The 14,125-nt window shown below is 35.4% G+C and overlaps 1 protein-coding gene across 1 annotated transcript in view; it reads left to right on the top strand.

Moving 5' to 3' along the window:
* The window catches only part of PTAR1 (protein prenyltransferase alpha subunit repeat containing 1), a 50,428-nt gene that overhangs the window by 19,030 nt on the left and 17,273 nt on the right, over positions 1–14,125 (top strand). The window contains exons 3-5 of the mRNA XM_040250404.1: positions 569–635; positions 8,239–8,343; positions 10,496–10,709. Coding sequence (XP_040106338.1) covers positions 569–635; positions 8,239–8,343; positions 10,496–10,709 — 386 coding nt within the window. The remainder of the gene's footprint in view (positions 1–568; positions 636–8,238; positions 8,344–10,495; positions 10,710–14,125) is intronic.

The following is a 14,125-nucleotide window of genomic DNA, read 5'->3' as shown; positions in this document are numbered from 1 at the left end:
ATAGGAAAATGCATAAGTAATAATGTTGAGTGAAAAATGTAGAACAAATTGTGAATTTATCATTGCTATAACGGTGTAAAAATGTGTGTAAAAAATAATTTCGCAGGGGAATGTAAATGAACTGTTAACTAAGTTGAATTATATGTGATTCTTTTTCCCTTTTAAAAATTTGCACAGAGTTAATTCTTGAAATATTTGTGAAATTAAATGAATAGTAGTATAGAAATTCTGGTTTGTTTTTTTTTTATACCAAAACTACTAACAGAATGAATAGGTTAGTTTGATTATTCTTTGTAGACATATTGTAAAGTTGTTTCAGTGTCAACTTTTAAAAAGTTACACTTATTGTAAGTAGAAGAAAATCTTCATATCTTTGTACCTGAGGATAATCTTCATATTTCTGACAGCTTAGAAAAAGGTTATCATTAAAATTACTGTGACATGAAATATAAGTATAATGTGAGACATATATATATATATGTATAATAAAGAGGACTTTAAAAGAAAGAGAAGTCACATCTTCAAGCATAGGACTATTTGTTTTTAATACGACTTCTCTTTATTTTAGAATTGATAGATGTCACATGCACCCTGCTACTTCTAAATCCAGACTTTACCACTGCGTGGAATGTAAGGTACGTTATTCCCATCAGTGATAAAATGAAATTGTTGAAATTTCTGAAGACATGTAAGACCAGGAATTGTTAGCATTTTGAAAGCTGAAATATAAATCACGTACTCATGGCATCTTACACTTATTCTAATACACACTTTGCTCCTTTTTGCATGTTTATGTCTATTCTCCCTCAAATTCATGAAAATATAAATTTTCATGTTGAATTACAGTATACCATTTGATACATGCTTTTAACTTCCTTTGTTTTTCAGTGGGGGTAGAGGGAATCAGTATAATTGTTTGGATTATAAAGTGTTGGTTAATGTATTTGAGAAGCACAGCAGTGCAATGGAATGTGTAAAGGTAAGCTTTAAAGGTCCCAAACTGTTAGGTTAGTGTGGATTAAATGAGATAATGTATAAAGTTGTAGTATGGTCCCTGGAATAGAGTAGCCACTCATAAACATTTAGTTTACTCCCTTACTTGGAGTTTCCCATACAAGTAAATGAGAATTCTAAAATTTGTAAATTTTTAAAACCTTCTAACACATTCCATCACATTGTGCCCCCTGTGGGCAGATCATTTGACGTCTCTCCATTATTTTGGAGAGGACCACATTTTATGAGTGTCTTAAGTTCTTTAATTCTGATTGTTGTAGCTTTAAACACAGAACACATTATAGAAATATTAAAATTCAGACCAGGTTTATTTTTTAAAATTTTCAGTTAAACAGTGTGTATGATTTTTAAAAATTGGTGGTTCTTTAGACTAACACAAGTTTTCTTACAAGAAAGCAGGATACAAACTATAGATAAATAAAAGTAAAGTCCTGTTGAACATTGTGAATTCATTTAAAATTTTCTTGTAGGAAAGAGCCATAGATTATAGCTTTTCATCTTTAAAGATGACTTAAAGAATACTTTAATTTTCTGTGAATTTTAATTCCAAGTTAGTGTTTTATAATACCTACTGAATTTTATATTTGTAGCTGGTTTTATTAAATTTAGGTAACCTCTTGATTTTTAAAAAATTTTTCTTTTGACTAATAATCAGATATTTCAAGAGTAAGCAAGGATGGAATGTGTTAGAAGGTTTCAAAAATTTACAAATTTTAGAATTCTCATTTACTTGTATGGGAAACTCCAAGTAAGGGAGTAGACTAAATGTTTATGAGTGGCTACTCTATTCCAGGGACCATACTACAACTTTATACATTATCTCATTTAATCCACACAATACTTGACAACATTTGTTCATCAAATATTTATTGATTAACTACTATGCTAGATCCTAGACACAGATGATACATTTAATCTGAGAGAATGAAGAGGGTCAATCTTGACTCTGGTTTTTGGCCTGAGCAACTGAAAGGTTGAAGTAGCTATTTACTGGAATGGAGATGTTGGGAGAAGAGCAGAAGGGTGTGTGCTGGTTGGAAGTCAAGAGTTCAGTTTGGGACATGTTAGGTTTTTGTTCAAGTAGCTGTGTGTGACTGTAAATTTCAGGTGAGAATTCTAGGCCAGATATAATTTGGGAATCACTGGAAAATGTGTCATAGTTAAAGCCTTGAGATTGTTTGAGATACCAGTAGTGGGTATAGATATTAGAAAAGAACCAGTCCAAAGACTAAACACTGGGACACTACAGGTTTCTAGAGCAGCTCAGTTCAGTACAGTAGCCTCTAGCCACGTGTGGCTATTGATCCTTTGAGAAATGACTAGTCTCCATTGAGAAGTGCTGTAAGTGTAAATTACACATCAGATTTTGAAGACTAAGTAACTCCCCAAAATAAAATATCTTTCTTATTAATAATTTTATATTGATTACATGTTGAAATTATAATATTTTAAATGTATTAATAAAATAAAATTTTACTTTATACTTGTTTTTAATGTAGCTATTAGAAAATTTTAAATCACATATATAGCTCACATGTATGACTCACATTGTATTTCTGTTGGACAGCCCTGTTCTAAACTTTGCAAGATGAGGAAGAATGAACAAAGGAGACTTTTAGGAAGGCACTATAAACTTAAAACTGAGAGTTTTCTTGAGGGTAGAGACAATGTCTTTTTTTTTTTTTCCCCCTAGCCTCTAACACTCCAGTGCCTGGTATATAATAGTTCTTCACTTGGCAGACTTGGCACTGAAAATAATTGAATTCAGTGAAAAAGAAAGAGTGTAATAGAGAGATGGAAGTACCATTTTTATGTTCACATATTCGTCATCATTACAGAGGAATCGAAAATCCTCCCACAAAAAAGGATTTTTATTAGCATAATATATATACACAAACACATAAAAATTCATTGTATATTCATAGGGCAGTTTAGTGGTGAAGAACCTAATTCTTAGATACATGGATCTTGGTCCTAGTTCATCAGTTAACTAGCAAGCAGTTGATTTTGACAAGACTTTTAACTTCTCAGGAGTTTTAGTTTTCATATCTTTGAAATAAAAGATCTGAATAAGGTGTTTTTTCTTTCTGTATGATTCTTTTGGTCTCTGTTTTGATTGTGTGTGGTTTAGTCTTATGAAGGGAAGTTGCTCCATAAATCTACCTTTAATGATGTTAATATCTGTTAATCTTGAAGCTTTCCTAGTAAGGTGATTTAGTAAGTTTTGTGCTAGATGAGTAGGAATGAAATTGTGATTTTTTAAAAAATCCACTCGTAGATATGTGTTCTAGTAAATTTTAATTTATATTAGTAAGATTGACGTACAAAGACATAGAATCACGAGTATATTTTGAGCAAAAAACGAACAACTTTGAAAGTAAACTGATCTATCCCTATAAGGTCTCACAAATCAAATACTCAGCATTTTGTGTCTGAATTGTTGGTACCTTTCTTCTGACGTAACTTTGGGAAGCATTGAATGATCTTTGGCTGTATTTTATAAACAGCTAAAAGATTGTATAACACATCAGTAGTTATTGCAGTCTTAGGGAAAAAAATACAGGCAAGAATAAGTTTTTGAGCTGATCTGTAATTACAGTATATGATGCATATAGTTTAAAAATCTGGCTGGTGCTAGAAAAAAATGACTAGTACTTTTTATTTTTTTGCTTTGAATTTGCTTTGAAAATTGGTGAGTTAATTGACGAAAGAGGTTGACTTCATAATAATGCCCTATTTTTCCTTCAGTCTATGAACATAGAGTAAGCAAAACATCCTTGAGCAACTAGAAGAGCTGGTGTCCAGGCTCCAGTGATTCATAGTCTTTCCTCAGCCTATTTAAATTGGTAGCTTTGTGCAGATTTGATGTTTTGTTCAGACACTTGCAGCTTGGAGACCTTGAGCAAGTTACTGAATCTCCCCCAGCTTCAGTTTCCTTATCTATAAAACTGAGGTAACTTTGGGGTGCACCATATGAAATCAACCTTTTTGTAGGTCAGAAATGATTAAGTCCAAATGTCCAGATCCTGATTTCTAACACCATTCTCTAATAAAAGGAACTGGGCTTCTTAGAGGACTGACTGATTCTAGGACCAGGTCAGGAAATGTACCAGATGAATCTGGAACATCTTAAGAGAGCCAGAAAGTAAGGCAGTGCTTTTGCTGGCCAAAGCTGAAACAATTTGAGCAATAAAATAATGTAATAATGAATTATTACAAAGTATAAAATCAATATCCATAAATCCATGTTGATATAAATAATTGGTTGAATAAACAGAGACAATAGACAACTCTTCAGTACTGAAGAATTCCAAATAATTTATCTAGATAACTTCCCTCGAGGAAATGGAGCATATCTCCCTACTCCTTAAAGTGTAACCTTTTCCCAAAAAGTAGAGTGGAAAAATCTATCATATGCTACCTAAGCCAGATATTCATGGTCAACATCAACAGTGACAAGTCATGCTGATATTACATACCCCTGATAAAAAATAATGAAGATAGCACTTTACCTCTGTGGTCCCCTCAAAACCCACAACCGTAATCTAACCCTGAAAAACATATAAAATACCTAATCAGTATTCTTCAAAATTGTCAACGCCATCAAAAACAAGATGGAGCTCAGGGACCAAGAGCAGCCTGCAGAGATATAACAACCAAATATAATGTGATATCCTAATGGGACCCTGGAATTTAAAAAAAGGACATTTGGTAAAAATGAAGCAATTCTAATTAAAGTATGGAGTTCCAATACCAATCTATAAGTAATGGTTCATTAGTCATACAGGACATACAGAAATTCTCTTTATCATTCTTAAAAACTTCTCTATAAATTTAAAGCAATTCTAAATAAAAGCGTTATTTTTTAGAAAAGCTGAAGTTGGCAATTTCATATTATTCAACATAATATGGGATTTTTGTGAGAATTAAAGTAGAAAATATATGTAAATCAACACTGTGCCTGATGCAGGAGAAGTGTTCGATAAGTGGTGGTTTTTAGGAGGATGACTTTTATTATTATCATTATTATTATTTCACACAATAACTTAAGATTAAAGAGTGAAAAAAAGGTGGCATATGTTTAGTCAGTATTTACTGTATACCAAGTACTGGGCTAACCAGTGGAGATTTAGCCGTGGACATAATACGCGTGGCCCCTGGTTTCCTACAGATTTTGATTAGAGACAGAGAGAACCCCTAATAGTTTGAGAAGGGAGAGAAAATATTAAACCTTTATAAAATAAGATAAACTTTGCAGAAATATGCTAATAACAATTTGTAAACTTTAAGGTAAACTTTAATTAAATTACTAACTTCTTAGGATATTTAATTTTTCAGTTTAATTACACACCTTTATCTTGTTAACATGAAATATTTTAATTTATAAATTCTTCATTTTCCTATTTATATATCTCATTAGACAGTTTAATTCAATCTTCTCACATGGCTTATTAACATCAGTGACTGTGTCATCACGAGAACTATTTTTTTTTGAGTTATATAGCATAGTTTTCTGGGCTTCCCTGGTGGCTCAGATGGTAAAGAATCCACTTGCAATGCAGGAGACCTGGGTTTGATCCCTGGGTTGGGAAGATCCCCTGGAGGAGGGAATGGCAACCCACTCCAGTATTATTGCCTGGTGAATCCCCACAGACAGAAGAGCCTGGGGGGCTGCAGTCCATGGGGTCGCAAAGACTTGGACACGACTGAGCAACTAAGCACAACACAGCACAGTTTTCCAGAGCATATTGTGTTTACTTACATTTAAGTTGTTCCAGATACAATACTTTCCAAATTCACATGTGACTGGAAATTTTATCTCAAGCTATATTCCTACTTGAATACATTAAAGTAGGTGTTTTTTGTTGGATCTCTAGGTTATGTGATTGCTTATAGCTATAATTTAAACCAATTACGATATTTCTTTTTAATGTTGTCTTTTTAAAAAACTTGTTTATAACGATCCAGCACCTACAATGTTCATTCCTTCTCCTAGGAATATTTCTTAAATTGATGGTAAAAATTTCTTTCCTTTTTTAATGATTCTACCAGGCAGTCTTTTTAAGCATCTATCTATACCATTGATTGAGGTTGTTTCAGACTAAGATATCTTTACAAGTACAACTTTGTTGTTCAAAATAAAGAGATTAAGAGATGGCCCTTATTTAAGAAACTTTATAAAGATTCAGTTGTAGGGTAACTTCCTCTTTTCTGAAGAAAATTTTATTTCCTCTTATGTATAGATATATATGGGCTTCCCTGGTAGCTCAGATGGTAAAGAATCTGCCTGCAATACAGGAGACCCAGGTTCAACCCTTAGTTGGGAAGATCCCCTGGAGAAGGGAATGGCTACCCACTCCAGTATTCTTGCTTGGAGAATTCCATGGTGTTGCAGAGTCGGACATGATTGAGTGACTAACACAAACACACGTAGACATATATGGGAATATAGATAGGCAATTGTAAGTAAGGAGAGGTTCAAATTTAGTAAATGGAAATTTGGCTTAATATAGTAAATTGTCTAGAGTAGCAGCAGCAGTGGTTTTTAAACTCTAGTGTGCCTTGGAGGACTGGTTAAAACACATTGCTTTGCCCCACTGGACTTTTTGATTCAGTGTGCCTGGGGTGAGACTTAAGTTCCAAATGATGATGATATTACAGTTAGGAACACTATTTTCAGAAACAGCGCACCTACAAAATATTAAACAGTTTAACTTACATAGAGTAGTATTTTGCCTTTGAACAAAACATGACATATTTCAAAAGAAAAAGGATCTAGAACTATAAAAGTAACTGGCTGTTGCGATAAATATTCCTTTGATGACATAGATTTCCCGTTCCTTGAAAGAAAAATAGTCAATAAATCATAAATCATTTTTTAAAGTAGCCATAAACCTTGGTATCACTTCAAACTATTTTACAGAGTTAAGTTACTGACCTGAAATAAAATTGAGTGTAAAATGCAGGTATTTATTATCATTATTTAGTATTTTCATTAAAAAGGAAGTTCTTTTCCTTATCAAATAATCTGTTGGGAAGGAAATGTATTGTGGTATTTAGGAACTAAGTCCATCTAAGGAGGTGAGATATATGGTCTGGGCTCTGGTTTTGTTGAGATTAACATCTCTAAAATAAATTATGAGCCCCTACCACAGGAAAGACATTGTAAGATTAATAAAAACTAGCAAATGACCTAGTTTTATTATAAAACAATAGGTAAATTGAAAAATCGGAGTGTAATCAGTAATATCAGAGCTTATCAAAAACTTACCTGAGAAATTCAATCTAAACTTATATTAACCTGAGAAATAGGTGAAGCTCTCTTTCATGACATACTTTATAATTGCACTGAAGCTTTGAACAGTTTTAAAATAACAAAAAGCTCATATTCCTTTTACTTTTGTTTATATTTCAAAAAGAAATGGTCTAGTGTATCAGAAGACCTTCAAATATTTCTCCTGGTAATGTCTTTTGGAAACTTATCCTAAGTAGTAGTACAAATGAAGTTATAAGCACAGAGGTTTTTGTTTCAGAATGCCTTTAGTACAGCAAAAACTTGAAAGCAACCTGAAATGTCTAATTATAGGGGGAAGGGTTGTTAAATTATCAGATAGCTACTGAACAAAAACTATGTGACCATTTAAAATGTTTAAAGATTATAAGGAACTGTGGAAATAATTCTCGATATAAGAGCAGAATATAAAATCACATGTTAAAATATAGATGCATATGAGGAAAGGTAGAAGGGAAAAGTTCAAAAATAAACAAAGTTTGTTAGGATGGCTATTGAATGAATGATTTTTTTTTTCCCTTACATCTCAATCCAATGTGTTTGTTGTTGTATGTGTGGTTTTTGGTAATGAATAAGACCATATCAAGTCCTACTTAGGCAGCTAGAATAATTCTTGATTAGTATTGGATCTGCCCTACATATACTGATGTCAGGCCTTATAAGTTTTAGAAATGATACAAGCCAGAAAACTCCTTTGCCCTCTACCAAATAGACAACTAAAGTCCCACTGCTGATTTAGGAGCTTCCGTTTCTGTTTTTTAATTTATTTCAAGATTATGGGAATACATTCTTGATTACTGTGTGTAACATTTAAGAGAGTTTTATTTTTTTAATTCTTGGACATTTGCTTTACAATCAAGTTATATTAATACTCATGCAGTTTGTTTGTGTAGAAAGATAAAGTAATAGTTCTTTTTATTTTTCTTTTACAGAAAAGAGCTGATCCTCTCAGGTACTTTAAATCCAATTAAGGACTTACATCTGGGAAAACTGGCCTTAACTAAGTTTCCGAAGAGTCCAGAAACATGGATTCACAGGTGTGGTTAATTTACACAATTCTTAGGGCTTAGAATGGCTGGAGGAAAAAAAACACAGAATATGAAGCAGGTCACATATTGATTACTGAATTATGAAGTCAAATTATATCTACATTCAAGCCTACTTTCTACTTAGGTGATATCTAGAGATTATTTAATCTCTTCAAGGTTTGGTTTTATCATTTGTAAAATGAGAATAATAATTACATCTATCTCAGAGTTAGTGGTTGGGTTTTACTTGAGGTAATGCATGTAAACACAAGCACAGTGCTCGGCATATGTTAAATACTCAGTAAATTTTATGTTATTACTAACTATCTGAAGCAGTTATGGAAATTGCCTTAGATATTCAATTATAATGAGCAACTTGAGTTTTAATTAAACTTGGATTTAATTCAGTCAGGTGTGTTCCTGGTAAAAATGGTGGTGATGGTTGTTATGGTTATTAAAATTAACCAAATAAAGGCAACTGAGGTGAATGGGGTGTAGACTGAATTAAAGTTGCTAAGACCATAAATGCAAAGAATATTTTTAGGTTAACAGCTGAGGCAGATAATCAAAGTGCATGTAAGAACTCTTTTCAAAATCCTGGCTATCTGGAAGCATTTTACTCTTGGATCCCATATAACATGTTTGACTAAAATGAGATGGTCTAGGCTTACTGGTTGGGGTCAATGGGGAGATTCTCTGAAGAAATCTGTTCTTAGTTTATTAAGCCACTTTTAATTTTTCTTAAATCCTGAGCATTTTTAGGATCTTAAAGTCAGTTTAAGGTATCTTAACTGTAACCTTGCCTTTGGCTAGCATTGCAGAGCTGCTGCTGCTAAGTCACTTCAGTCGTGTCCTACTCTGTGCGACCCCATAGACGGCAGCCCACCAGGCTCCCCCGTCCCTGGGATTCTCCAGGCAAGAACACTGGAATGGGTTGCCATTTCCTTCTCCAATGCATGAAAGTAAAAAGGGAAAGTGAAGTCGCTCAGTCATGTCCGACTCTTAGCGACCCCATGGACTGCAGCCCACCAGGCTCCTCCGTCCATGGATTTTCCAGGCAAGAGTACTGGAGTGGGGTGCCATTGCCTTATTTTCCAGGCAAGAGTACTGGAGTGGGGTGCCATTGCCTTCTCCGAGCATTGCAGAGCAGCTGCTTCCAAATGATACAGTTGGTTGTACTTTCTCCCTATTAGAAATTGGGATAGCACAGAGAGGTGTATGATTATGTGTATAGAGACTAGGAAAGGGGTGATGGTAGAGGAAGGGAGTTATTATTAACATAGACGCATCCATCGATTTATTGACTTGTCTGATATTTTATAAAGCAAGTTTTGGTTGTTAAAAATAACATTATTTGAAAATGACAAAAATGAATTTTGTTACTCAATTTCCTGTATCCTGGCTTGAAAATTTTTAATCTATAAAGAATGCTTTCTTATGAGAAAATATTTGTAAAAACTAAAGACAGTAAATGGCTAGAGGCACTTTTGAGTGCTTTTCATTTAAATGTGTGCAAATAAAAATCTTAAGTAGATAAGGGGAAAATTATAGATGAAGACATTTTAAAACCTCCCTGATGGTTTCACTAATTATATTGATTTTTTTCCTTCAAGATTCTATGCTATAATATAGAAATTTTGCTTTATAAAAGCTTAATGCAGCTGCTTGTTTGCAAACACACAAAGAGTGAGACATGCACATGTAATTAAAAGTGACCTGTGCTTCTTTCGAGTATTTACCAGCCATTAATTAATATCACCCCTCCCATATACGCAGTACCACCAATCAGACACACACACACACACATTCCTGTTGCCTTTACATTTCCTGGCCAAATGAAGTTTTGGAGTTGTCATTTCCAAATTGATGACATTTTCTTTTTGACAGATGTTAACATTTTAGAACGCTTTTTCTATAATCTTTGTCCTTTATCCTCACCCCCGCCACCCACCCCCCACCCTGCCTACATCCATGGTGCTAAAATTATTATCATAAAAAACAAAAACAACTCTACCCCACACACAGAAAAACCCTTGAATACTGGGCATTACTTTGCATTGTCTATGAATAGAAATTAAATTGAGAACAAAAAGAACTCTGGTTGTTTTCCTCTCTGGTTTATTTTCTTTACTCATTTCTTGCCCACATGTTACCTTAACAGGCGATGGGTGCTACAACAGCTAATTCAGGAAACCTCCTTGCCTTCCTTTATGACCAAAGGAAACTTGGGAATAATTCCTGCAGAAAGGACACAGCAACTAATACGAGAAGAGATGGAGGTCTGTGGTGAAGCAGCAGGGAGATACCCAAGCAACTATAATGCCTGGTCTCATCGTATCTGGGTTTTACAGCACCTGGCTAAGCTAGACACCAAGGTAGGGTGTTATTTTGTGTCCCTAAGCACACTTCTGTCTGCTATGTAAATCATCTGGTAGTATGTAGTAGTTCCTTCTCAGAGGAGCTTTTAAAGAGAGAAGTAGAGAAACACTGGCCCAGTAGCCCAGAGAGGATTGCAACAACTGATACCTCGAGGGAAACTGGCAATTTAAAAAAAGTTTACGTTCCTCACCCGCACAGGTTTGGCACTCTTTAAGGCTAGTGTACTGGTAGAACAAAGAAGGTTTAAGCAGTAAGGAAGACTGAGTATAACTCACAGGAAGAGATTATTAAACTTGTTACAATTGAAATTGTTCTTTCTTGGTAGCCTTTTGTTATGTGACTTAATGTGCTAGATCAGCTGGCTACCTTTACAATTGAAATTGTTCTTTCTTGGTAGCCTTTTGTTATGTGACTTAATGTGCTAGATCAGCTGGCTACCTTTTCTCTTCTCCTGGAGAGGGAGATCTCACCCAGGTGTTCTCACACTTGGCCGAGTCTGTAAATTACCTGACGATTCTTATATCCTACCCCACATCTACTGAATCGAAATGAGGGTAGGATTTAAAGATCAGCATTTTTCACAGGCTCAGGGGTTTGGTTGTTTGGATGCGGAACCAGGTTGGGAACTGTCACTGCCTGATCCTTTTAGTTCAGAAATGAGGAGATGGAAGTTTCCAGAGAATTTTAATGGCTTGGACTCAGCCACAGTTGTATCGTTTATTATTCATCAGAATGAGAGCCAGGTATCCCTGTACTCCTTCTTACATACTACAGCTTCTCTATTTTTTCTTCACTTCTTATGGTGTCAGTGCTTTAGAATCTAGAGTACTCTTCCAAAAGCTTCCCAGGCTTAAGACAATTTAAAAGGGTCAGAATGTCTTACATGGTGCTTTCAGATTTATGGGGACGCATTCTCCATTTTTGCTTACCACCCCTTCCTGTATCTCCTTTCAAGTCCCCTCTCCTCTTCTGTGTGCTAGCCAGAGACTCCTCCAGAATAAATAGGAGAGCTTTCACTTCTGAGGGATTTTAAGCCAACAATTCTGAAAGAGAAGGCATTCTTTGCAGCTTACATGGCTTTGTATTTCAGGAGGGATGGCCACCTAATGGAATGGAAAGAGAAACAACAGAATCACATTAACCCGAGGTTCAGATTCTGGCCCTGTTAGCTCTTTGTGTAAAGTAAGGCTTTAATGTTTTCGTCTATAAGATAAGAGCTCTGCCGTCTGCCTCAGTAGATTATTGTGAAAATTACTTGTGTTAATGTGTATAAAGTACTGGGCACCTAGTAGAGGCTCACAGAATTTTAGTTCCTTTCTCTGCTCCACATAGATAGAAAGCTTAGGTGAAACTTGACTGCCAGCTAGGTCAACTCAGTGCAATTTGTTCATGAAAAAAGTAGTGAAACTTTAACGTTACCAGACACTGTCCTATACATTGGATATGGCATAAAGACAAAAAACTTACTATCAACAAATTGAAAAATCTAGTTGAAACAGATAGTGACAGTTACAAAGCAGGGTAACACTTGCAGAAACTGAGGGAATTTTCCAGGCACAGCAGGAGCACAGAAATGAGCCTCTGACTGGGCTCATTGACAACAGCTGCCAGAGGGAGCGATGCTATATTCTCAGGGGCCTGGAGCAGTGAATACAAGTTATCTTATAGGGGATGTGGAGTGCTTTAGAGTCAGTCATCTCAGCTACACAACTTGGTGTCCTGTGGGAGGTAGGGAGAGGGAAGGGAAAGTTTGTGGATAAAGGAAGGCAGAGTCCAGGTGAGCTGAGAGCTCTTTGGAAACTTTCTTGCCTTGATGTGGACCTTTTAAAGTAGCAGTCCATAAATCAGAAACGGGGGCCAAGGTGAAATTCTTGGTTCCTTGAGACCATCTGTTGTTAAAGATGATAGCTCATAAGTTATGTATGAACTCATTTGCCCTGGTCTACTGCTAGGCTTACATGTTGTCAGCCTGCCCTCTTCTGCCCTTGGGGGTCTTAGCACTTTTCCTATCACCACTGCCACTGTCTCTCACTCTCAGTGAAGGGTGCTGAATTTACAAAATCCATTTTCTGTTCTTATAAGCTGTTGGGCCCAGCTAGGAGATCATGATGATGGGAAAAGACCCTGATGCTGGGAAATATTGAAGGCAGGAGGAGAAGGGGACAACAGAGGATGAGATGGTTGGATGGCATCACTGTCTCAATGAACATGAGTTTGAGTAAGCTCCGGGAGATGGTGAAGGACAAGGAAGCCTGGTGTGCTGCAGTCCATGGGGTCACAGAGAGTTGGACACAACTGAACAACTGAACAGGGGGATCATGTCCTACCGTGCTTTGTCTGTTAGAGGAAGTAAGCACAAAAGTGTCAGTTGTCTAGAGCAGCTTAAAAATACATGGAAAATAAGTAGCATTTTTTTACTTAGAAAATTGAAAATGATTTTTTAAAGTGCTCATATTTAGCTTGGTAAGGGTATAAAGTGAAAGTGAAAGTCACTCAGTTGTATCTGACTCTTTGCAACCCCATGGACTCTACAGTCCATGGAATTCTCTAGGCCAGAATACTGGAGTGGGTAGCCTTTTCCTTCTCCAGTGGATCTTCCCAACCCAGGGATCGAACCCAGGTCTCCTGCATTGCAGGCAGATTCTTTACCAGGTGAACCACAAAGGAAGGGTATAAAGACAAGCATTATAGAAAGTGATAAAAATCTTACCAAAGGGCAGCATGGCAGCATTTACCAGACTTTAAAATGTGTGTTATCTCTAATGTAGCAGTTCTACTTCTAGGCATTCATCCTAAAGAAAAAAATGGGAGAGGCAGTATGATATAGTGATTAAAGGCTCCACTCAGTGGTCATACAAGCATGATATGAATGCTAACTCTACTAGCAATTTGCTATATGGCCTTAAAAAGGGTTCTTAGCATCTCTAACCTCAGTTTCCTCATCCGTAAATTGGGGAGGATGACAATTCTCCCTCCTCGAGTGATGTAAATTAAGTGGGAGAATCCATATAAAGTGGCTGTCCCTAGTGCTCATACTAAGTGATCAGTAAACACTGGATATTATATTAAATATTGAAGTTTGATATATAAAAATGCTGTATATAATAGTGAAAAACTGGGAACAGTCTAATAACAAGGAATGCATTTCACTGCAGTTCATCACAAAGTAGAATATTTTGTTGCTACTAGAAATTATATTTTTAAGATTATATAAAGAAAAATGTTAATTATAAGTTAAGGATATAAAACTAAATATGAGATGGGCCTAATAATTTTTATTAGCATTGAATAATATTTAATGTATTTTGAATAGTATCTGGCATATTATAAGTGTGTAACAGATATTTATACACACCAACACAGTGCCATTATGGATATATTTTGTTATATTTTCTATAAGCATGTGTTTTCT

This window comes from Oryx dammah, unplaced genomic scaffold, assembly GCF_014754425.2.
Source record: "Oryx dammah isolate SB20612 unplaced genomic scaffold, SCBI_Odam_1.1 HiC_scaffold_1, whole genome shotgun sequence".
Lineage (NCBI taxonomy): Eukaryota > Metazoa > Chordata > Mammalia > Artiodactyla > Bovidae > Oryx > Oryx dammah.
The sequence above is the reverse complement of the archived record's forward strand: the minus strand, read 5'-3'. Positions and strand labels throughout refer to the sequence as shown.